Consider the following 24052-nt stretch of genomic DNA (forward strand, 5'->3'; position numbering starts at 1 on the left):
ACCAAAGCCAAGAGGATGGGGTTTAAACGCTGCCCCTGAGAAATCTCTTTGTTCTCCCCTCCCTCCAGAAGTTCCCACCCCTAGAGTGAACCAGTGATAATGGTAATAAATACCTAGGAAAGTCATTGTTTGTACAGACCAAGGGTTAAATGTAATAGGTGGCATTTCTTTAGACAGACCTGTTTCTTTCCCCAAGCTCTACCATGACATCTCCTAAGAGCTAAGGTGGGGGTACATGACAGGTATACTCCCCCTTCACCTTTCCTCCCCCTTCCTCCTGTTTGTCTCTCCCTGAGGCTAAGGTATGCATTTCCCTTGAAAGTCCCAGTGAGTCCCCAGAATGCTAATGGCCTTGTCCCCCTGTCCCACCAGCAAGCACGCCCTGGGCAGCCACGAGTATATTCAGTACTGTCGAAAGTTCGACATCGACATTCGGCTACAGCTGATGGAGCAGAAAGCTGTACGCGGTGACCTGGCCCGGACGGTTCGTGTGTGGTGGGGAGGCTGATGGCTGCATAGGGATGGGGAGGTAGTGGGCAGAGAGAGGGTGATATGGAATACATTGGGCGGACATGGGGTAGTAGCACTGGGCTGTGATACAGGCACCACCCTTCTCTGAATAGGGCACTTCTTACACAGGTGAATGATGACCAGAGCCCCTCCACCTTGAACTACCTCATCCATCTGCAGGAGAGGCCAGTCAAGCAGACCATCAGCAGGTGAGAGTGGGTACCATCTTGGATGTGGCCCAAGCAGGAACCGTGAGGGGACCCTAGCAGATACCCTTGCTTGCCTTTATGCCAGGGCCAGGGGTTCTTGCAGGTGTTGGGGCCCAAGAGTCTTAGAGGAGAAGATCCCCACTTCAGGGTATGTTACATCTCTTCCCTCTAGTCCTTTACCACATTCTCCAGGTAGAAGGTAGCCAACTAGAAAGGACTTGCCGGCCTTCAGTCTTCATGGGACCTAAGGGAAGAGTGGGAACCCGTTTAAGCCAGAGTCTGATTCCTGAGCTGTGGAGAAGGAGGGCGAGGATGGGTCTTCCAGTACACTGGGTCTATTCTGACATCTTCTATGACCTTTCCCTGTCCCCACCTCCCCAGGCAGGCCCTGAGTCTTCTGTTTGACACTTACCACAATGAGGTGGATGCCTTCCTGTTGGCTGATGTGAGTACAAATTCTGGGGCTGGCCCAGCTGCCCAACGCTCCCTTCCTCTCCTCCAGTCCTCCTGGGATCAGCTAACACTGGGGATCTGGAGTAGATACTGAAAATCTATTAGCAGAGCACTTCTTTTCATTCCCCTAGCACATGGGTAAACCACGACTGCCAGCTCTTGGGCAGCCGGCAAGTGTGTATAGAAGGGTTGTGCTCCTCTGTAGAAGTAGGTCAGGAACCGTGCCCTGATCCTATCTCTGGAGCAGGGCATCTTCAAAGCTAAGGGGCGTAGAGTTGTCGCCCTGCCGCTGAACTTCAGCGTGCACTGGAGTGTGCCTCCTGTGGGCAGGGCCCAGGAACCTCTGATTTGAGAGGTTCTGATGTGCTGGTGTCACAGGTGGAAAACCGTCAGGAGGTGGAGGGTCCCAAAGGTAGGGAAGGGCCAGGACTCTCCTTACGTGGATTCACATGGAGTTTTAAGCCTCAAAACCATGAGAATAAACATTTGCTCCACATGTCGTGAAGCTGAAGAAAATCAGACAGTGACCTTCAAAAATAATCCCTGTCTCACTGATCCTGTTATAGTGGTCACATCCTTTTGGGAGAGTTCAGCTTTGTATCTAGCTCAGCCCTCCACCGACTACCAGAATCCCTTCTCTAGCAGCCTCTGCTTGAAAATTTACTGTGATGAGAGGGGAGTTCTCCGCACACCTTTTTTTGCACTAGTCTGGCCCTCTGTTAATGGCTACTGTGGATGGAGAAGCATAAGAATTGTCTTAGCCTTCAGGGAGCTTGTGTTCCTGCCAGAAAAATGGAATAGTAACGTAAAGCTATTAGTAGACAGAACAGGTTGGTAATGAGTTAATCAGGGGCTCTTGGAGAGTGATAGAGAGGGGGACTGTCCAGGGAAGGCTTGGGGAAGGAGGGTGGAGTTTAGCTGGTCCGTGATTTGCATTTACTTAGGTAATCAGGGTAGGACAGGTAAGGGGATTCCAAATGAGAAAACTGCAGGAGCCAAAGTGCAGAGGGCAGGGCATGGCCATGGTCTGAGATGAGACCCATCTGGACATTCTTGACAGTAGTAGGAGAAATAAGGCTGCATGGGCAAGTGGGCCCTCAGTGTGATCTCTTTCATCCCCCTGCTAGTCCCTGTGGATGGATTTTATTGAAACTGCATGTCTCTGGGGGAGACCCTGCATGTGTTTGTATAGTATAAGCAGACTGTAGCGGACAGAGGGAGGCTGGGAATAAGAGGAGGTTCAGGCAGCATGGCTGAAAGCGCTGGGGAACGTGGGCTTGGCTCCTTTAATTCAGCAGGAGCTGTGTGTGGTTCACTAACGCTGGATGTTTGAAAATAAAGCATGGATTCCACTGGTTACTCCTGAGAGTCACGAGCCGCTACTCCTCCCGGCTCATTCCTTCAACACTGTGGGTGCTGGAGGCTGAGTGCTAGCCTGCCAGCCTCACTGTGCCGCCTCCCACAGGGCGACTTTCCACTGAAGGCCGACAGGGTGGTCCAGTCCGTCAAGGCCATCTGCAACGCCCTAGCCGCTGTGGAAACCCCTGAGATCACCAACGCTCTCAACCAGCTGCCCCCCTGCCCTTCCCGAATGAAGCCTAAAATTCAGAAGGTAACGGGGCCCAGAGCACTAGCGTGGGGAAGGAGGAGAGGAAAATTCCCCGAAAACCAGGTGACTAGGTGTCCACTTACTAAAAGACTCTTCTCTCAACCTCCATCTTTTATGTTTGAACATTCAGTCACAGAGTTTTGGGGAGATAGATGCCAAGTGTGTCACCTCTTCCTGAGGATGAGAGTGGGCTAGGATCTCCCCCCCGGGACTGATTGCCGGGATCCCAGGCCATCAGAGGCTTTGTTCACAGTCACTGCGGCGCTGCCTGCCAGTTTTCGTACCCAGCAGGGTGCAAGACCAAAATCTGCCCCGAGCCGGGGATTTGGGACTCCGCAGTGGGGGCTGTGTGCCGTGCAGACGGGGCCAGCCAGCATGATAGGTGCTGTGATCTGTAGTGGGGTAGCCTGAGGGCTGACGTGTTTCATTTGGGTGGACACGGTGATTTTATCCTCGGTCTGGTTCACTGTCCCATCACACGAATCTGGTACAAACTGTTACTCTATCCTCCCTGGGGAACCTCTGCTCCTCAAATTTCGGTCCAGTCTGGTCCAGATGAGCACAGCTGTGAAAAGCCCTTCTTCCAGCTGTGATGGAAAAGGCCACGGCCCTGAAGCTCCCCTCCCTCTCCTTTTTCCCCAATAGGATCCCACCGTCTTGGCTGTGAGGGAAAACCGAGGTAAGGGAGCTGCTTTTCTTCATCCAGAAGGGGCAGCTGAAAACTGCAGTCTCTGCCCAGATTCCTTTTTCTCCCTGGCCCCTTTGATTTATGGGTCCAGGTCTGCCTCTGTGTGTGTATGTGTGTATGTGTTTTCCTATATGAGGCGTGGACGCAGCTGGAGAGCACATTTCTTTCCACAGAATGTTTTCTAGTTATTTTTACTAGTTATTCCTGTGGTGTCCCTGGGAGATGGTAATGAGGCGGTGTAAGTGTGAGGGTAGGCGTGGTGGGGCAGAGTTAGCCCTGGGTTCCAGATGGAAAAACTTTCACTTGGGTAGGTTGTGAGCTCCTAACCCCTGTGTTTCCAACTTTGAAGGGGCCTGGGGAGATGGTGATAAAGAATTTTTCCCTAGGATTCCCCCTTAAGTCTTGCAAGCAGAATGTTGCCCTGCAGAGCTCGTATCTCTAGGATTCTTGGTCAGTGATTCCCAATGTTTCAGATTTCATGGACCAAAAAGCATTATTTTGGGGACCAACATAGAATTATCAGTTTTTATTTTACGAAGCAATGACTTCTTTTAAGTAACTGGTAACTATTATTCCCACTACTTCCTAAAAGAAAGGACATTTTACACTAAATAAGTAGCAGTGCGTAAAAATAAGGACAATTTTAAAACTGAGTATCTGTCATTTTATGAGAAGCTCGTGATGTGTTCCTGCTTCATCACAGATGGGTGACTGGCATTTGGGGACTACTGTCCTAGGGTATCCCACCTTAGCCAGTGCCATGACAATGAGATGGGGCTTGTTGAAGCCTCACTATTCTTCCTCTATCCCCTTCCTTTCATAGAGAGGGTTGTGGAAGCCCTGACAGCTGCCATCTTGGACCTGGTGGAGCTGTACTGCAACACGTTCAATGCAGACTTCCAGACAGCAGTGCACGGGAGCCGCAAGCATGATCTGGTCCAGGAGGCCTGCCATTTTTCTGGGCCCCTGGCCTTTACGGTCTATGCCACCCACCGCATCCCCATCATCTGGGCTACCAGGTGAGCACTGGGCTGAATGGCCTATAGGGAGCAAGTTGAGTTAGACTTCAGGTGGCTTTTCCTGTCCGCACGTGACCCCACTGTCCTAAATTTAGGATCTGTGGCCTTATGGTGCGCTGTGGCTGAGGGCATGAGCCCACTGGGAGGGAGACTGACGTGGGCTGGGACATCCCAGAGGAGAGAGGAAAGGCAGCAGTGGTCAGATCTTGTCACTCCCTCTCAGTGATGGCTGCTCAGGCCTCCCTGCCCCCTCCGGTCCAAGGCCAGCTGATGGAGACGCTGCGACAGATGGCCGCTTCCCAGATCTGAGTGCATGCCTCACGGCCAATGACTGCACTCCCCTGCAGATGTACAATGGGAGGGGGCGGGGAGGTGGGAGATGACCCTTTGTCTGGAGTTCCCTAGGCCTGCAAGGGTGGGTGGAGGAGGACGTCAACTTGGTAATCCTGAGCTCCTCTCAGGGTCCCCCAGCATCCCAGGCCTGGGGGAATAGGCCTTTGGCTCCACCCGACCCCCCGCCCCTCTCTTCCCAGACCCCCTCTCCCTCCCTTCCCCTTCTCTCTTTGTTCCTCACTTAATGTATTCCTCTGGGCGATTGGCGGAGAACAAAGGAGGCAGCCTGGGAAACCAGGGCCTTCTCTGACCTCTTCTGTCAGGCACCTGTCGCGAGCTGCAGGGACTCCCATGTGTTGGCATTCATTTCAGCATATGTCGTTTTTCATCCCCCACGCTTCTCACCTGCGCATGCGCATGTGCGCAGGCGTGCCCCCGGACACCCCATGGGCTGGAGCTGGTTCTAAGGAGGAGGCTGCATGGCTGCTTCCCAATAAAGAAGGGAGAAAAACCGAGGGCTCAGCATGGAACCTGAAACTGGGCAGAGAGATCCAGATCGAGTTGCTTTTCCCGGAGCACACTTCCGCAAATCCGATTTGGCTGTCCTGTCCCCTGACCCCACGTTCCAGCCCCACAGATCAAGAGTCTTACAGGGGAAATGGAGTTTGGCATAGTTCGGGTGACTGCGATGAGGTCTGGGAGCTGAGTGTCCTGACCTACGCCCTTTCTCTTGTAGCTATGAAGAGTTCTACCTCTCCTGCTCCCTCAGCCATGGCGGCAAGGAGCTGTGCAGCCCCCTGCGGACCCGAAGGGTTCACTTCTCCAAGTACCTCTTCCACCTCATCATCTGGGACCAGCAGTAAGACCTCCCGCCAGGCTCCAGTGCCCACTGCAGACCCTCTCAGCCTCCTGAATGCCCAGATTAAACCAGGCTCTGTCACGAACCCTAACCAAACAAGCCATTCAGACTCTTGAGACTCCACTTCCCTATCTTAAATGGGGACAAGTGTAATTTCTACCTCTCGAGTTGTTATGAGTTTCCAATGAGAAGTATCCATAAAGGCTTGTTGTAAACCATGAAGGACCATATAAACATTAGTTTTAATAATAATTCATTGTTTTGATCTTGTCTCCCTTAAAAGGTTTAACTAGTCTGAGGGAGTCTCATCTTCTCCCTTCTTCCTAAAGTTCCCATGGAAGAGGGAGACGGCACCATGCTTTCTCCCTTATAGATCTGGAAGGGCAGGCTGCCTAGAGGGAAGACTAATGGGCTTAGAGCTATAGGAATAAGGCTCTATTTCTAGCTCTGTCTCTAGTCATATGTTCTCTCTGGCCTCTTTGGGCCTCAGTTTCTCAAACTGTAAAATGGGGACATTTGTTTAACTCAGAGGCAGTTGTGGCACGGAAATGAGGTAAGACAGGTTATAAATAGAAACATGAAAACACAAGCACAAGACAGTATTAACCACCGTTTATTAACAGTAATTTGCTGTCCGGAAGGTAGGCATCAGCCAAGCAGAACAGGAAGGAAATGGAGGCCAGGGTGCCTCGATGGTGACACTGCAGGAGTGTGTGTGCCTCGTGCCTTTTCTGTGCTGCTCCATCCTCCCTCCAGACAGTCAGGAAGCGCCTTGTTTGCTCCCCGCAGCTTCACTTTCCCAGACTGACTTATCTCTGAGTCCTTATGTGCAGAGCAGAGCTGCAAATTCAGTATTTGGAGTGCAGGTTAAAGAGATTGAGGAGGGTCCTTGGGGAGGCCAGGGATACCAAAATAGGTGGATGGAGAGTGTGGAAATCCGGGGAGAGGTGGGCCATTTTACAGACGGCCAACGGGAGAGAGGCAGACCTTTTCTCCTGTCTTCACACGTTTATGATTCTTAGAGCAATAAAGGTATAAATGAAGTCCTTTAATTAAACAATCACCAGAGCAGGAGAGACTCCTTGGAGGCTGAGGATGGCTGCATTAAACGGCTCCCGAATTTCACCATCCCCTTGGGATTCTCTGGCCTCAATTACTGCGTGCTTTATAGCGCTCCAGCCCAGGCAGACCTCACAATGAGCCTTAGACCCTTTCCCCACGGAGTATCAGAGGTGTGGAAGCAGCCCAGCATGTCCCACCTCAAGCTGCCTGCTCTGTGGTCTCATTCTACTCCCTGTCTGAATCTCTGCCTCAAATCCCATAGGGCTGCTATCCTTCCTAGAGCCTTGTGGAGGGTGTCATGTCAGCGCTGCCCCTCCAGATGCCCCGTGGCACCTTCATGATCAAGACCAAGGCATGTGGGAGGAGGCAGTACAGTGTAGGCTTTGGGTGCCATCATCCTCTCCTTCTCACCGTAGGTGCAACCTTGGGCAGGTCATTCAACCCAAAATGGACATGGTAATAGGGCCTACCCTGTAGGGTTGTTTGAGAGCAGTTGAGACACTGCAAGTAAAGTACTTGGCACAGTACCTAGTACATGATAAATGCTTTCTTCTTTTTCATCTTCGTTGTGTTCTGAGCTCTCTCAATTCTGGTTTCTCTGTTCCAAGTGACTGGCACAGTGACTAACACATGGGGATGTTTGTGCATGAAAGTACTAAATGTATATAGCTCCGTTCCAGTGCAGTAACCACAGTGTCACATAGCAAAAAGCACCCAGTATATACACACATCACACAAGTGAAGCCATGTTCCCCTTTTCACTGATGAGGAAGCTGGGGCACAGAGGTGTGAGTAGTTGCCCAAGGTTGTGAGAGGCAGAACCAGGACTGGAACCGGCACATCCCAGGAATGCTGCCCGGAGGAGTCAGCCCCTGAGATGCACTGTTGAGGAATGGGTTGCAGAAGGGAGGAAGTTCAGGGCTACAGCTAACCTACTGGTTGTCCTGACTCACCCCAGGTGAAAGTCCATGGGGGAGGTTTTAGAATACCAGATATACCCAAGGGCTGAGGAGAAGGGGCCCTTGGTTGGTTCTAGGCATTATGGTTTCAGCTAGAAAGGCTCCTCACTCTCTTTTTCTCTGGATGCCCAGCTGGAAGCCTCTTCTCGGGTGAAAGAAGAAAGGGATCAGGGCCAGCTCCGTCTCCTCTTTGCTGTGGGGTCAGCTGATTGTCTCCCTCACTGTAGCAGCATGGGGTCAGCTAACTCTCAAAATAGGCCCATCAGCCTCGCTCTGCCACTGTAGCCAAGCCCTGGCCTGGCGTGTACGCTGGCTGCTGGTGGGGTCCTAATTATAGCTGTGGGCCCCCATGGTAGAGGCAGCCGGGACAGAGCAGGGCCCTGCCAGCCTGGCGGGAAGAAGAGAGTGCCTCACTTACGTGGAGATTCCCCTGGAGGAGTGAGGGGCAGCGGTGGAGGGAGGCTGCTTGATCATGAAACTGCTAACCTTGGGGGTGGCCGCCCCGCCTCTGTGCCCTCTGGCATAAAAGCTGCTGGGCCCTGGGCTGGCCAGAAGGGTGTGACAGTATGGACTTTGGCCCAGGGACAGCTTCCCCGAAAGGTAATGTGGGTCCTCCCTCTTCCCACAGCTCCCCTCCCCTCTCCACCCACCCCACCCCAGGTCCTTATCCTGAACTTGGAGGGAGTAGCCGGGTGTGATTCAGGCGTGGGAGCACGGGAGAGACCATCTGGGCTTGGGTACTGGCAAGGGCTTCGGTGTCAGTTCTTTGGGCCCCGCCAGTTTGCTTTCTCACCACCCAGGGACTTGGAGGAGCCCCTTCTTTTTATCCCTTTGGCTTTGAAAATGTTTCGGGGTGAGAACAAACTATTTGCGTCCAGTGGGTTAGGAGAAGAAGGGGACACGGGAGGACAGACAGGTGGGAAGGCCGTGGGGGAGGGTGCGCTGAAGGCGGAGATCATGCCGCTGCTTCCAGGCTGCTCTCAGCCGAAAGAGGTGGGGGAGGGTTGGGGATTGTTCAATGGAGAAGGATTGTCAAAAGGAGCAGCTTCTCGGTGACTCTGCAGAAATCCTAAAACAAGGGAAGGAGTGTGGCTGACGGTATGGGGCATGTAGACACCTGAACCCTAGGTGGCTCTGGCCAAGTGAGTTCTGTCTGGTCACGGTGGGTAGCCTCAAAATCAGAGGGTGTTTGTCTTACTCTACCAAGAGGCTGCAAAGACATATAGACTGTGCTCCTGCAGGCATCGAGTGGCGGTTTTGCCTGCAGTTTGGGATCTGTCCTGGTTCTGCAGGAAGGCTTATTACCCAGGGAGCATATCGGGAGGCCAAGTTCTCAGCCTCGTCTTGACTTCCTGGGCCACCTGGCCCTGGAAGCCACAGGGGTGGCACTTCCTGATTTGGTTTCCTGTCCTCCCTAGGATCTGCTTCCCTGTGCAGGTGAACCGGTTGCCTCGGGAGACCCTGCTGTGTGCCACTCTCTATGCTCTGCCCATCCCCCCACCCGGGAGTTCCTCGGAGTCCAATAAGCAGCGGCGGGTGCCCGAAGCCCTGGGCTGGGTCACTGCTCCGCTCTTCAACTTCAGGCAGTATGTGGGCCCAGGGCAGCTTGGCCTTGGCAGGGAGGAGGGGATAGGGAGAGAGAGGCCTGGCCGCTGCATGGGCCAATGCTTGGCCAGGTGGGGCTCACCGGCAGAGTCCAGAGGGTCCCAGCCCTGGTGGAGAGAACCAAGGCACAGGACTGGTGGCCAGCACAGTTAATGTAATCAAGAGCTACTGGGCAGGACTGGTGGGAAGGGGCATGGACATGCATGCTCAGGCAGCGGCGTCATCTGGTCTTGTCATTGGAAGGGCCTTAGAGGTCATCCAGTCCAGCTCTCTACGTCATGAAGGCATCCCTGCCACCAGGTCACCCAGACCAGGGAGGGTGTGGTTAGTTTAGGAAGGCTTCCTGGCGGCGGGGCGGGGTGGTGGGCGGTTTATAGGACTTGGAAGAAAGGGAAGGCCGTGGTCTGTGGGGAGAATGAGAGAGAGGAGTTGGGCAGTGGCTTCAAGCAGAAAAGGCAGAGTTTTGGATAGGGAGAGCGGGAGGAGAACCATCTCCTTAGTGACTGGGTTTGTTGGCTTATCCCACCTTCCATCCTCCTTAGAGTCCTGACCTGTGGCCGGAAGCTTCTGGGCTTATGGCCAGCAACACAGGAAAGCCCCAGTACCCGTTGGAGTGCACCTAATTTCCATCAGCCAGATAGTGTCATCCTGCAGGTGAGACCCCAGCCTCTCCCTCCCACCGACCCATCAGGACCACTCCGGAGTTGGCTCCATGTTTTCCCTTTGAGGTTTGGGCTGGGGCAGTAGGAGAAGGTGCGGAACTTTGTGCGTGGGATCATGAGACTGAAGCAAGTAGGTGAACATGGTTAGACCCGGAGTGGGAGGGCAAGTTCTGCGGGAGCTATGTCCCATCTCCTTGAGGTTAACTGATTTCAAGGAGCCTGAAGGCAGGGTCTGAGACCCTTGCCAACCAGGGCTCAGCTCTTCAGAGTTCCTTATATTGAACCCTAATATTACTAATCTGAGCCATCCCCTCTTGGGGCCCATGGGGAAGCCCTCCCCACAGCCACTCAGTGCTCTAGTGGGGTGGACCCATTCTCTGGGGACAGGAGGAGCTGGTCAGGTCCAAGGTCTAGTTACCGTTTCTGGTTCCTTTTCTTGTGGTCATGAGATGCTTTGGTACGGAATATGGAATATCAAAGTGGATACAGAATGAAAGCTCCAAGAGGCAGGCGTTTTTATCTGTCTTATTTACTACTCTGTGCCCAGGGCCCAGAGCAATGCTCGGTACATATTAGGGTTCAATAAACATTTCTTGAATGAAAGGATGTGGAACTCCCTTTGAGGACTGGCTCCCTGAGCTCTGACATCCATTTTAGAAGGATGAACATGGCAGCAGAGAGCAAGGGAACCCAGCATTGCAGGCTTCAGAGTTGGCGGAGCTCTCACCTGGCATGTGGTCCCACTTTCCATCAGGCAGTAGTGCCCTCCGAGACCACACTGAAGGCTCCCCAACGTCGGTGTGGAGGCTCCCAGTGGCTCAGCCTAATGTCGCTTCTGTTCAGAGTTTGGCCTGGGGCCAGTCCCCTCACCTAGATGCATCTCAGCCCAACCTCTTCCTCACTTGACCGTTTTTCTTTCTCTCTCTTTGTTTCCTTCTCATTTTTCGCTGGAAGTTATAGCTGGAAGGGACTTTAGCGATCACCAAGTCCAACAAGGTTATTTTACAGACAAAGAATCTGAGGGTAAGGGAGGGAGGAAGGGAGGCAGGAAGGCTGGTGGGTAAAAGAAGAGCTGGAGACCCAGGTAGGTGGCAGCCCCATCCAGCTTCCTGTTCTCTCTCCTCACTTCCCTGATGTCATCTCCCAGATTGACTTTCCCACCTCAGCCTTCGACATCAAGTTCACCAGCCCCGCTGGAGACAAGTTCAGCCCCCGCTATGAGTTTGGCAGCCTCCGGGAGGAAGACCAACACGTGCTTAAAAACATCATGCAGAAGGAGTCCCTGTACTGGTGAGGCCCAGGGCATCCCCCATGTGTGACTCGGGCCTCCACTAAGTCTCTCGAGTTCTAACTGACCTTCTCTTACCTCCCAGCAGGTCCCTGTCCTCCTGCTTTGGGAGTCGAGGTGGGATAGGGTGGGCACTGCCGCCTAGGCAGGAAGTGGTGGAGAGAGGGCTCTGCGGCCCCCAGACGTTTTTCATGAGCTGACCTTAGGCAAAGTGGAGAGCTCACAGTCAGGATGTTAGATCTGGGAACACCCATCCCCACGATGGGGACTTGGCCCAGAATCAGCTTGCCAAGAGGACCAGAGCTTTGCCCCACCCCCAGATAAGCTGTGTACTATTTGCTGTCCACTGGGGCATCTGGCCGTTATGCTTACCACCCTGCCCCCACCTCCTGCCCCTTCCACACCCACAGCCTTTGCATTTCTCTGGCCCTGTCACTTTCCAAAAAGGATCAGGTGTCAAGGCAAGCTGGCAGCTGTCAGGGGTAAGCGAGTCCAAGCTGATCTCATCCTTGGGGCTACCTCTCTCACCACGGTTGAAGAGGCTGGAGGAGCTGGTGGGATCTGGGCTCCTCCCCGGCCTGCTCTCTCCTATACCTCTGTGGCTCCTGCATGGCCCTTGCATGTGGCGGTTGGGGGAAATGAGAGAGATGGGGCTCATCTCTCTCCCTCGTGTCTCACCCAGGGCAGCCAGAATCACACCGAGTGACTGCAGACCTCCCCTGCCCCCACTCCTCTGCTGACCCCTTGCTTCATTAGCCCCTGAGCTCCCTTCTCCCATTAGACACCTGATCTCAGGCAAGGCCCAATTAGCTGCAGGTCCTATAAAACCTCCAGCTGGCCCCAGGAAGCCCCAGGAGGCCTCTCAGCTGCCCAGACCCTGAGCAGTGGGGACCACTGCCCTCTGGTGGCTCTACTTGGGAGTGATAGCCGAAGGGCATCCTCAGGAGGGGTAGCGAATTCGGTGCCCTTGGCCCCTGCATGCTGCCTTGGTGTGAGATGTCCCTGAGTCAAGGATCAAAGATGCGATTTGGACCCTGGCTCCCAGAGTTTGCTTCACACATTGCAATCACTTAGGGATATTTTTTAAATTACCGATGGCTGCCTTCCCCAGACATTCTGACTTAATTGGTTTTGGGTGTAGCCTGGACAAGAGGCGTTTATAAAGCTCCTCAGGTGATTGTAACATGCTGCAAAGTTTGGCAACTACTGAACTGGAGTGTGTCGCATTCTCTTGGAGCGTGAGTACCTTACCCTCTGGCTGACTCTGCTGTCTCTCTCACCTTCCCCTACCACTTCCACCCCCAGGCTCACTGATGCTGACAAAAAGAGCCTGTGGGAGAAGCGGTATTATTGCCACTCGGAGGTGAGCTCACTCCCCCTGGTGCTCGCTAGCGCCCCCAGCTGGGAGTGGGCTTGCCTGCCCGACATCTACGCTCTCCTGAAGCAGTGGACCCACATGAACCACCAGGATGCCCTGGGGCTCCTGCATGCCACGTGAGTTGTAACACCCACCTTTCCTGACCACGTGTCCTTCCAGAAGCCAGGGCTTGGCACTGCCCATCACTGCCCTGGCCAGCCCTGGGGAGAATGGTCAAGTGGGCGTGGAAATTCAGGGCTTTTCCACTTCTCCTTTTCCCTTTCTTTATTTTATTCCACCCCCACCCCCCATGTTATATTATGAACATTTTTCAAACATACAACAAAACTGAGAATTTAATAGTGAACATCCATATTCCCACCACCTGAATTCTAACCATTCACATTTGTTATATTTGCTTTATTGTGTACGTACTGTCCATCAATACATCTTATTTTTTAATGCATTTTGAAGGAAATTGAGACATCATAACTCCTTCCTAAATACTTTAGCAAGCATAACATTAGCTAGAGCTCAATGTCTGTTTACGTTTTTTCTTTTGAGACAAAATGTACATATAAGTAAATGCCCAAGCCTTATGTGTACATTTGCCGAGATTTGACACGCACACACCCGTGTAACCCAAACCTTATCACTTAGTTCTGCTCTTACAGTCCTCTCTCCCTTCGTTCCTCTGGGGACACAGGCTCCCAGTCTCAAACCCCTAGAATGGTTTATTTTCTTCCACTCTTAGTAATTAAAATGTACCTGATCCATGTATTTTGCCTTCAGGACTCTTTGAGGCAAAGGTTTTGCTAATCTCTGCTAAACTAATTCTGGCTAGGTGTACTGGCTTATATATAATTTCATGATCTTTGTTATTTGCCTGGCAAGCTTTGCATTAAAAGGATGGTACCAAGAAACGATAATGCTTTGACCCTCACGAGGGCTCTTTGATGATGGGATTTCTGGCACAGTGGGAGTCAAGGAAGAGATCTTTGGGAGTGGGGTTGAGGACTTTGTCCCATTTTCTTTAACTCATACAGGGAGTGAGAGTGGCTTCCACGGCCCAAGCCTGACTCTGACCATGGGCCAGGGCTGTTCTCAAGGGTTGCAATCCAGCAAAGGTGCTTAGGTCTCTTCTAGTGGCTTTGGCAGATTCTGGGAGTCATTGCCATTTCTTCACCCATGGCTCTGAGGCCCAGGTGTGAGGGTGCTTGCTCGGTCCTGTGCCTTAGACCCTGTGGCTGGATCGTCAGTGTCCTGGGCTCTGTTTTGCAGGTTCCCAGACCAGGAGGTGCGTCGTATGGCTGTTCAGTGGATTGGCTCCCTCTCTGATGCTGAGCTGTTGGACTACCTGCCCCAGCTCGTGCAGGTGGGTGAGCTGGCCTTCCCTCCAGTTCTGATGGTCCCACCCCCAGGACCCCAAGACAGACTGCATCCTGCAGGGATAGCAGTTGGTGTAGATTACAGGCAATCAACAAAGCCTCCTGTTCCCTCTCTCCTACACAGGCCTTAAAGTATGAGTGCTACCTGGACAGCCCCTTGGTGCGCTTCCTCCTGAAACGAGCTGTCTCTGACTTGAGAGTGACTCACTACTTCTTCTGGTAAAACTGTGTGCAGAAAGAGGAGAGATGGACACACCTCCTTCACTTGGGGGTGTTTTACTCTAAGCCTGCAAGGGTGGGGAGCTGAGCCATCTGGGTTGCTGTATGTGTCTGACTTACCAGGTGGCCTTGGGCCAGCACCTTTTCCTCGGGGACTCTCAGCTCACCCGCATGGAAGCGCGGTGGGGATCATCCCTGGCCCTCCCCTGCACCCACGCACGGCAGAAATACAAGGAGAAACCAGATGCAGAAGGGCTTTGAGCCCTATTTAAAGACAGCATGGGCAGACTGAGATGTGGCTGAACGCCTCTGTATAAGTTCTGCATCCAGAGCCTGTTTTCCTTCCCAAGTTTGGGGTGGGTTCTCCAGGGAGCTGGAGCTGGGTCTGACCACTCCCCACCCCCCGCCCTTGCCTGTTATCCTTTGAGTGTTCTGACTTCCCCCCTCCCTTTGCCTGGTAGGTTGCTGAAAGACGGCCTCAAGGACTCTCAGTTCAGCATCCGCTACCAGTATCTGCTGGCAGCCTTGCTGTGTTGCTGTGGCAAGGGGCTGAGAGAAGAGTTTAACCGCCAGTGCTGGCTTGTCAGTACCCTGGCCAAGCTGGCCCAGCAGGTCCGGGAGGCTGCCCCGTCTGCACGGCCGGTGAGTGGGGTGAGGCTGCCTCTACCCACTTCCGGTTCTGGGCCTCTGCAGCCAGTCATTAACTTCTTAGGCATCCTGACCAGCAGGATGGCACTTGACCATCTCTGGTGAGGGGCTGGAAAGAGGTGACTCCCTAACCTACAGGCTACAAACTGACAGTCTGCAAGCTGGATACAGCCCACGGAATGTGTTCTCTTTGGCTTGCGAAGTATTAAAATTTTTATTTAACTGTTTACCTTAAAGGCTAAGCCCAGTTGTGTAAGTTGTTCACTGCACAAGAGCACCCAGCCAGGGGGGGCAAGTGAGGGCTAAAATTCAGTCATACTTTGTTCACTGTGCTGTGAGCCACGGCTCAGGGCTGCTACCACCCGGAGGGGGCACCTTTATCTGTTTGCACGAAGGGGTTGTATTAGTCCAGTATTAGTGATCCTGGTTGCTAACATTTAAAAATTGGGAGATTGTGAAGTCTAGATGATTGGCTTTTTTGGCAACGGCCCAAGTGGCAACTCCTCCTTGACCTGTAGCCCACCCTCTCAGTTCACCGTGGGCTGCCTTAAGCTGTTCTGTCATCCACCCAGTCTCTATAGGTGTTTGGGCTGTGGCCCCGGCTGTGGTGTGGGTGGGGCAGTCTTCCTTCTTCACCGTCTCCAGGAGGTTGTCCACATCTCTCGGGTGACTGTTTCCATGCCAACCACTACTGGCACCCACCCCTGGGAGAGGCCTGGCTCTGAGTGGAGCTTATGGGCCCCTCACCTCACCCCTGCTCTCCTTTCCCCAACAGGGGATTCTCCGCACAGGCCTGGAGGAGGTGGGGCAGTTTTTTGCCCTCAATGGCTCCTGCCGCCTGCCGCTTAGCCCCAGTCTGCTGGTTAAGGGCATCGTGCCCAGGGTGAGTGACTGGTGGGTTTGGGGCTCTTGGAGTGGGGAGGGCTCAGTGGAAGCCAGGTCCTCACTGACCTGGTTACTGAGAGAGATGAGGAAGAAAGGCATATGTGGGGCCTCTTGCCAACGCTAACGTGTATGGACTTTTACCTGACAGCTCTGCGGGGTGGAGGAATTGGGTTGGGGGCTGGGTAAGTGCCTCTGCTGATGGTGTCGGGGTTGAAGTCCAGGCTGGTGATGCTCCCACCTGTCATTCATCGAGCACGCGCTCTGTGCCTGGCACTGTTCTAAGTGCTTTCCTTCGGTTATCACATTTCATCCTCACGACTCTTAGGAAGTCGGTACTGTTGTGAGCCCCATTTTACAGAGGAGTAAACTGAGTTATAGGTGGGACACACGACTTGCCAGAAGTCGCACGACTAGTAAGTTGTGTGTGGAGTGAACTGAAGAGGTGAGAGAGACCAGGTGCAGGAGCTGAAGTCATAACAAACTGAACCAGGGTGATGGCGATAGGGAGGGAGGGAAGGAATGTGGGCTCCACAGAAATCTGGAAGAAACAATGAACAGCAGCTGGTGGGAGCTGGAGAGGCCGTTTTCCTTCCTGGGCCTGGGCCTGGGCCACCCTGACCCTCATCACTACCCTCTCTACTGTGGCAGGACTGTTCCTACTTCAACTCCAATGCAGTCCCCCTCAAGCTCTCCTTCCAAAATGTGGATCCGCTGGGCGAGAACATCCGTGTCATCTTCAAGGTGAGGACGCTTCTCTCAAGCCTGGTGGGATATAGAAGGTAGAGAGAAGGAGAGGTGGGAATCCAAGGGTGGCAGAAGCAGCCTCGGGGCCATTCTCTTCCTGCTGGGCCACACTCATGCTGCCATTTTAGTGCGTGAAAGACTATCGGGTGAAAAAGGAAATAGATGAATTGTGTGTGGCCCCAGAGGGCTAGGAACAGTGCTGGGATGTGTAAGGAGGTAACTGACAGCTCAATGTCAGAAGCGCTTTCTAGAAGGCAGAGCTACCTCAGCAGTGGAATGGATAAGGTGCTGACCTGGCTGTCCCTGGAGTACTCAAGCTGAATGACTATGGCAGGCGTGCTGAAGAGGAAATTCATAAATCAGGTGCAGGTTGGACTTAGATGAATCTTAAGGTCCCTCTAATTGGTACATCCATGATTCTGAGGAATAAAGGATAGCCTCAGAGCGGATGATCCAGTGGGGGAAATGAAAGGCGTGCGTGACTTAGTGACATATGTTTGTTGTGTCTAAGTTCCAAATCCAAGTTTTAAGGCTTTGATGGTCAGGAGGAAGAGGACCCTGACTTCAGTGCAAATGGGGACGTGGGGTTGGGGGAAGAGCTGGAACACCACACGGGCAAAGTGTGGCTCCTGGCCCATCTCTGGTGTCTGACCTGGTGTGAGCAGGTCTGAGTGTGAGAACTGAGCCAGTCCCTGGTCACTAGTCTGGGCCAAGTTCGCCCTCCTGGGAGATCTGGGAGCTGTCGGAAGTGGGGAAGGTGGTTCCGGTCACTGTCTTCCTCCATCCAGTGTGGGGACGACCTTCGCCAGGACATGCTGACCCTACAGATGATCCGCATCATGAGCAAGATCTGGGTCCAGGAGGGGCTGGACATGCGCATGGTCCTCTTCCGCTGCTTCTCCACTGGCCGTGGGAGAGGTCAGTAGGGAGTGGGCGGGGCGCTGACTGGGCGGCTGGCATGGGGGGCATCCTTGCTTACTGCCCTTTTGCCATTCCCTGACGAGAACTATGTGCGTCTCCAGAAACATGAAAAGGGCGAGATTATCCCATTAGAAGCTGTGGAATGGCATTAAAAAAAGAAGGCCGAGGAGAGAGACTATTAGAAAATAAAGCAGACTTGGAGACATAACCAAGCATACCGTGTAGACTTTGTATCTGTAAACAGATACTTTTCGTAAAGTATCTGTAAACAGATACTTTCTGACACAGTTGGGGGAAACTTGCATGTAGACTGGGTTAGATCAGATCAAAGAATGGTCGTTGAATTTTTGGATGTGATAATGGCATGGTGGTTGTGTCCTTGCCAGTTATACTTGAAATACTTATGAGTGAAATGACATGTATGGGATTTACTTAAAAATACTCCAGCCACGAATGGTGTAGGCGGAGGGTGGAAGAGAAGAGGGGGAAGCAGGGCTGGGTCAGTGAAATAGATGAAACAAGATTAGCAAAGCGTTGATAATTTTTGAAACTGGTTTTGTGTGAGTTCATGATACCATTTCTTTATTCTTATACGTATTTGAAAATCCCATAGTAAAAGTTAAAACAAAAAAGGATCGTGGCTATGAGCTGGGGGGACCAAAGAGTCACAGCATGGAGTATGAAACCAGGGGAAGGATCTTTCCCCTTATTATCGGACTTTGTCCAAATGCCCTAGAGCTTAATTTATAGGGAAGCATCCAGCAAAGCTCTTGGAGTCCTCTCCTGACAGACACCTTCTCTCTGCTCTGGAGAATGACTTGATGTCTCCCCTCACAGGGATGGTAGAGATGATCCCCAACTCTGAGACCCTGCGCAAGATCCAGGTGGAGCACGGGGTGACCGGCTCCTTCAAGGACCGGCCCCTAGCCGACTGGTTGCAGAAGCACAACCCTGGGGAGGACGAGTACGAGAAGGTAGGATTGAAGCGTGGGGGTGAAGCTGGGGTGGGATGTGCGTGACTCTGGCACACTGTGTTCCCACAAGGCCCACACATGCACAGAGAAGACAGCTCAGCTTTATTGGGAGGAAAGAAACACTCTTGGTTGACTGGTGCCTCCAGATGTCTAGAGGTGGGTCAAATGACTTTTGTAAGCTGACCAAGAACATCCTCTGGTATCCAACTGGGAAGCCTTCGCTGAGTTCCTCTGGCAGATTGAGTTTGGAGGAGGGGACCCTCTTAGTCACGATCCTATTCAGGTCCTCCTGTGTCCTGTGAGGAGTCCAGTGGTGCTTTGCAGAACAAGAGTTGGAAGAGACTTTAGAGATCATTTTTTCCAACTCTTCTTTTCATAGATGTGAATTAAGACTCACTCATTTGTTCCCAGTTATGGAGCTGGTTTGTGACAAGCATGTAACCGGAAGCCAGGATTGAGGATAGATGTGAGACAGAGATGATAGAAAAGGTAGCTGACCTTCCTCAGGTGGGGCTGTACTGGGTGGTAGGGCCTTGGTGACCTGCTGTGTTCTGTGGCTGGTCCACAGCTTCATGGCTCTTGCCTCTGGGTTAATTAAGTTTAGAGGAGAGAATAAATCATAATAACCAAGCTCATAAGAGAATGACCATAAACCAGAAGCGATCCATATACTAACTTATATTGATCAGTGGCTTTTATCCCTGAAGGAGAACCTACGTGGGCAGCCAAATTATAATCAGAATGTTGTTTAGTGAACATGTAATTAGATGATCTTCCGAGACCTTAAATGTTTGCATTCCCCAGGGTTTAATTCCTGGCCTGCTGTGCTCTTTGTACTCTTCTCGTGCCAGCTCATCATCTCTTATTACTTTACCACCCACTTGCTGATGACTTCCAAAGCCATTCCCTCTGCCCTCTCTCACCACCCGATTGCTGGACCTCTCCGCTTGTGTTTCACCTGTACGTCAAACTCAGTATAGGCAAAAACCGAGCTTTCTGTCTCTCCTTGTCCTCTTGAAACCTGCTTTATGTGTTTCTTGGAGGGTATGACTCTCTCTGTGCAGTCACCCAAGACAGAGCCATGAGTCTTCTTGATGTTTCCTTCTGCCTCTCCTCTGCTTTACCAAGCCCTGTTCCCCCGATGTCTCTTGAATCTGTCCTCTTCTTACCATTTCTTTCAGCCATTTGCTTTCTGTCCCCTGAACTACTGGACTGCCTCTCCTCCTTCCATTCCCATCCTCTGCTTGATTTCAGAGTCTTTTAAAATAAGGTGCAAACTGCTCATGTCACTCCTTTGCTCTCGGTTCTTCAGAGGCTCCCTGTGTCCTAAAAGAGGAGTCCGTCATCCACAACATTGCCGCAAGGCCTTTTGTAATCCAGCCCTGCCTGCCCCTGTGGTCTCATCCACTGCACCTCCCCATCTTATGATAATTTATGCTGTAGTTGAGGGAGCTACTTGCATTTCTTCAATACCTTTAGACAATAGTATTTCCTTTGCCTGGAAAGCCCTTTCTTCCCTTTCCCATCCCTCAAAACCCATCCTCTGTATGTTGTAAATGTTAAGGTCCTCTACCCTTGGAAAGGAGTGATATTGTTTCCTCCCTCCCTCAACCCTATATACTATTTATACTAACATGTATTTTTCAGGTATTAAGCAGCCACCATACAGAAGCACTGTGCTTGGTGCTGGAATTATGATTACTCCTTGCCAGTATAATAAAGAGTCATAATAAATATTATATAAGCTTGTACAACAAGAATACACACAGAGGGCTTCCCTGGTGGCGCAGTGGTTGAGAGTCTGCCTGCCGATGCAAGGGACACGGGTTCGTGCCCCAGTCCGGGAAGATCTTACGTGCCGCGGAGTGGCTGGGCCCGTGAGCCACGGCCGCTGAGCCTGCGCGTCCGGAGCCTGTGCTCTGCAATGGGAGAGGCCACAACAGTGAGAGGCCCGCGTACCGCAAAAAAAAAAAAAAAAAAAAAAGAATACACACAGAGAGAAACTAACTCAGTGTCTCAATGTTTAATATCAGTCTTTCAAAAATAGCTCTCAGCTCTTCTAGTCTTTCTGTTAGAATGATGCTGGTAGTTTCTTATGGTGCCTTCCAGGAGGAAAGAACTAGAGATACTTGTCTCTTGGCCACCTACTCAGCAAACCAGAGTGCCTCCATCCTGTAAGTGAAACCCCTTAAGTCAGGAGAGCTCTCTTTATCCGTGAGCCTTCCTGCCAGTAAGCAGCCAGCACCCTGCGTAACTTAGGTGATGAGGCTTTAGTTATTTACTCTGTGGCAGAGTACAGGCATATAGCTGCTGTGTCAGTCAAAATAGGATGCCTTTCAGGTAGAAGGAACATCTGTGACTTGAAGACAGGTTGATGGAGATGGTCAAGACTGGGAGTGGATGGGTTATACTTATTGAGTGGTTTCTTTTCAATTATATATTTCCCTATCATAGAAATCATCTCTTTCTTCCAGAAGGTACAGTCTGTGATTTCTTTACAAACTTTCTATTCTTAACTTCCTAGCGATTAGTCAGCTGGTTTAATTTAACAAGTAGCCAGGGGATTTCTGTGTGTAGCTAGTTTTTTTGGTTTTTTGTTTTTGGTTTTTTTTGCGGTACGCGGGCCTCTCACTGCTGTGGCCTCTCCCGTTGCGGAGCACAGGCTCCGGACGCGCAGGCTCAGGGGCCGTGGCTCACGGGCCCAGCTGCTCCGCGGCATGTGGGATCTTCCCGGACCGGGTCACGAACCCACGTCCCCTGCATCAGCAGGTGGACTCTCAACCACTGCGCCACCAGGGAAGCCCTGTGTGTAGCTAGTTTTGAAGTAGGCCTGTGGAACAGCCAAGAGGCTGCTGGGAGATAAGATCCCTGGACCCTGGGAAAGTGAGAATACTAAGTTCTGAGTGAATGGTGACTGTAGGGGCTCAATGGGGAGGAGTCAGTGCAGGCTGGTAACATCTGGGAAAGGTGTGGAACTCAAGGAAGGTCCTTGAAGGCTGGGTGGAAGCTTGCAGAGGGAGGTGGGAAGGGCATGCGTTCTATGAAGATCTCTCTCATTCCCAGCTTTGTCCGTTCTTACTTGGCTGTGACAACTGTTGCCTCTGCTGTTGAGTCTTTCTTGAGTTCTTGGGAATTCCAGAAAACTCACAAAGAGGATTTAGAGGATGAAAGGTGTCTGTTCACTAATTCCATACGTTTTTACTGGAAAGGCAGATAAGGGGGCAAACGTTGACCAGATAAAATAAGGTAGATCCAACCCCTTACTCCCTCCCCTCCTGCTTGAAACTCAGAAATTGCTCTAACACATTTTACCAACTAGAGATGTCTGATTTTCAAGTGTAAAACATCCCCTAGAAGTGTGAAGCTGCCTCAGCTCTTCCTTGGAGTGAAGTGACTTTAATTAGATTAGCATTCATCTGTTACCAAGAACAGTGGAAATGGGAGTCATACCGGGGGCAGGGAGAAGGACAGAAGAATTCTGAGCAGGGTCAGGAAGAGGCCCTTAAGTCAGTTGCCTCAGTGCTGTGCTTGAGTTAAGGTCACCACAAACAGCTGGGAAAGTTGTAAACGTCAGAGTCTTCCCTGATTATGGGCTGGTCAAGTCTGGGCTCCCGGATCAGTGCACTGTCTTTCCAACCAATTTCCCAAGGAGAAAGAAAGGTGCAGAAGGTGGTGGATTGCAGATAACGTGGTGGAGATATACCTATAAGCCTTCCATCTCCTTTTGCCCCATAAGATATGAGAGAAGTTTCTGTGTGCATCAATGTGTACGTATGTGATGAAGGCTGAACAGGTGGATGTGAGAGCTGTTGGGCTCATGAGAGGGGGGCGGGGCTGGCTGAATTCAGTCTGGCTGTGCCCCTGGGGTCCGTCCACACCAGCTTCATGTCCCCTCCTCCCCTCTGCCTTCCTTCTCCCAGGCTGTAGAGAACTTCATCTATTCTTGTGCTGGCTGCTGTGTGGCCACGTACGTCTTGGGCATCTGTGACCGTCACAATGACAATATCATGCTGAAGACGACGGGCCACATGTTCCACATAGATTTTGGCCGTTTCCTGGGCCACGCCCAGATGTTCGGGAACATCAAGCGGTAAGTGGTCTCCTGAAGCCAGGATGCGCGTGTAGTCCAGGGAGGTCAGCGGAAATGGTTCGGAGCTGGAACACGAGCCCGTGATGGGAGGGCCCGTACTGCAGAGTGTGGTCCCTGGGCTGAGCAGCTTTGGAGAAGAGAAGACTGAGAAAGAGGTCAAGTCCTTTCAGGGCCTTGCAGAAGAGGGCAGGCACCAGCCATTGGCCCTCCCTGCTGAGGACGGAGCAAAGGGAAATGAGCCCAAACCACAGCAAAAGGGAATACAACTAGATATCCAGGGAAAATATCACTAGCTCACAGGCAAGGAACCAACGAAGGATGTGTTTGGGGATTTTTTAAGAGTAAGGGAGGAAAAGAAAAGCGAAAACGTTGGAGGAGCCACATCCATCCATTTCACACAGGTGTTGAGGGATGAGGAAAACCATCCCCTGACGCAGCCCACAAAGTGGGCTTCCTCCTGACCTTCTACCTGTATGTTCCCCTTGGCCCAGGGACCGTGCCCCCTTTGTCTTCACCTCGGACATGGCGTATGTCATCAACGGGGGTGACAAGCCTTCCAGCCGCTTCCATGATTTTGTTGACCTTTGCTGCCAAGCCTACAACCTCATTCGCAAGCACACCCACCTCTTCCTCAACCTTCTGGGCCTGGTGAGGAGCTCCATCCCTTTCTGAACCCCTCCTTATCATCTGGCACCATCTTTAAGACTCCCTTGTCTTGCTTCAAAGGATTTCTGGAGATCTACTTCTCTGAGCCCTAGGTAAAGGCAGGGCTCAGACCACCTGGGGACAATGGTGTCTGCAGGTATCTGACTTCCTGCTCCAGCCCCCCCAGTTCCTGTGGACTGCTAGCCACTGCCCACAGCATCTGCCTGCCACCCTCTAGAAGGGTTAGGGAGCCTAGCTGTAGAAAATCTTGCCTTATGGTAAGGAAGAAGCAAGAATTCCTGGTTGTTACAGGCACCCTCTCTTCTTCTTTGCTCTTCTAGATGTTGTCCTGTGGGATCCCTGAGCTCTCAGACCTGGAAGACCTCAAGTATGTGTATGATGCCCTGAGGCCTCAGGACACAGAGGCCAATGCCACTACCTACTTCACCAGGTAAAACTCTCCGTACGAAACAGTGCTGCCCACTCTGGGTAGTTGATTTCCAGGCTGCTGGATTGGGAAGAACAGGGCTGGGGAAACGGGAGAGGCTTAGCTCCGGTGGCAGAGCTTAGAGTTGACAACATGGGTCAGTGGTCCCAACTTTGCCTTTGACTTGGGTAAATCATTTTACTTCTCTCAGACTCAGTCTCCCATCTGCACTTGGCTGCTGACCTTTGTATAGAGGTACTGCGATCCCCTACTTGCATTCTCACCATGTCTCGGTCAAGGATTTTGTCTATGGGGCAATGTATAGTAGGGATTTGTACTAGTTTTTAGCTCTCTGGATCAGAACCTTCCCCCTTGTCAAAACATGGAATTCCATGGTTCTGTTTTCCCATATTTGACGTTCTTAGACACACTTTGTGTGAAAGCAGGAAAGTGTCTGTATACTAATATCTACTGTTTTTTGTTTTTTATTTTGCGGTA

General features: G+C 51.9%; 1 protein-coding gene across 2 annotated transcripts in view; it reads left to right on the forward strand.

The window, feature by feature from the left end:
- Positions 1-24052, forward strand: part of PIK3C2B (phosphatidylinositol-4-phosphate 3-kinase catalytic subunit type 2 beta) — a 61388-nt gene that overhangs the window by 28220 nt on the left and 9116 nt on the right. For both annotated transcript variants that reach the window (XM_024750936.1, XM_024750937.1), the window contains 21 exons: positions 373-484; positions 640-719; positions 1101-1164; positions 2638-2784; positions 3427-3460; positions 4293-4488; positions 5558-5680; positions 9120-9287; positions 9849-9960; positions 11116-11258; positions 12562-12750; positions 13895-13988; positions 14126-14220; positions 14682-14862; positions 15644-15751; positions 16402-16494; positions 17286-17415; positions 18256-18392; positions 22313-22482; positions 22974-23130; positions 23469-23578. In XM_024750936.1, coding sequence (XP_024606704.1) covers positions 373-484; positions 640-719; positions 1101-1164; positions 2638-2784; positions 3427-3460; positions 4293-4488; positions 5558-5680; positions 9120-9287; positions 9849-9960; positions 11116-11258; positions 12562-12750; positions 13895-13988; positions 14126-14220; positions 14682-14862; positions 15644-15751; positions 16402-16494; positions 17286-17415; positions 18256-18392; positions 22313-22482; positions 22974-23130; positions 23469-23578 — 2643 coding nt within the window. The remainder of the gene's footprint in view (positions 1-372; positions 485-639; positions 720-1100; positions 1165-2637; positions 2785-3426; positions 3461-4292; positions 4489-5557; positions 5681-9119; positions 9288-9848; positions 9961-11115; positions 11259-12561; positions 12751-13894; positions 13989-14125; positions 14221-14681; positions 14863-15643; positions 15752-16401; positions 16495-17285; positions 17416-18255; positions 18393-22312; positions 22483-22973; positions 23131-23468; positions 23579-24052) is intronic.

Source organism: Neophocaena asiaeorientalis, unplaced genomic scaffold (assembly GCF_003031525.2).
Source record: "Neophocaena asiaeorientalis asiaeorientalis breed wild unplaced genomic scaffold, Neophocaena_asiaeorientalis_V1.1 scaffold67, whole genome shotgun sequence".
NCBI classification, from domain to species: Eukaryota; Metazoa; Chordata; class Mammalia; order Artiodactyla; family Phocoenidae; genus Neophocaena; species Neophocaena asiaeorientalis.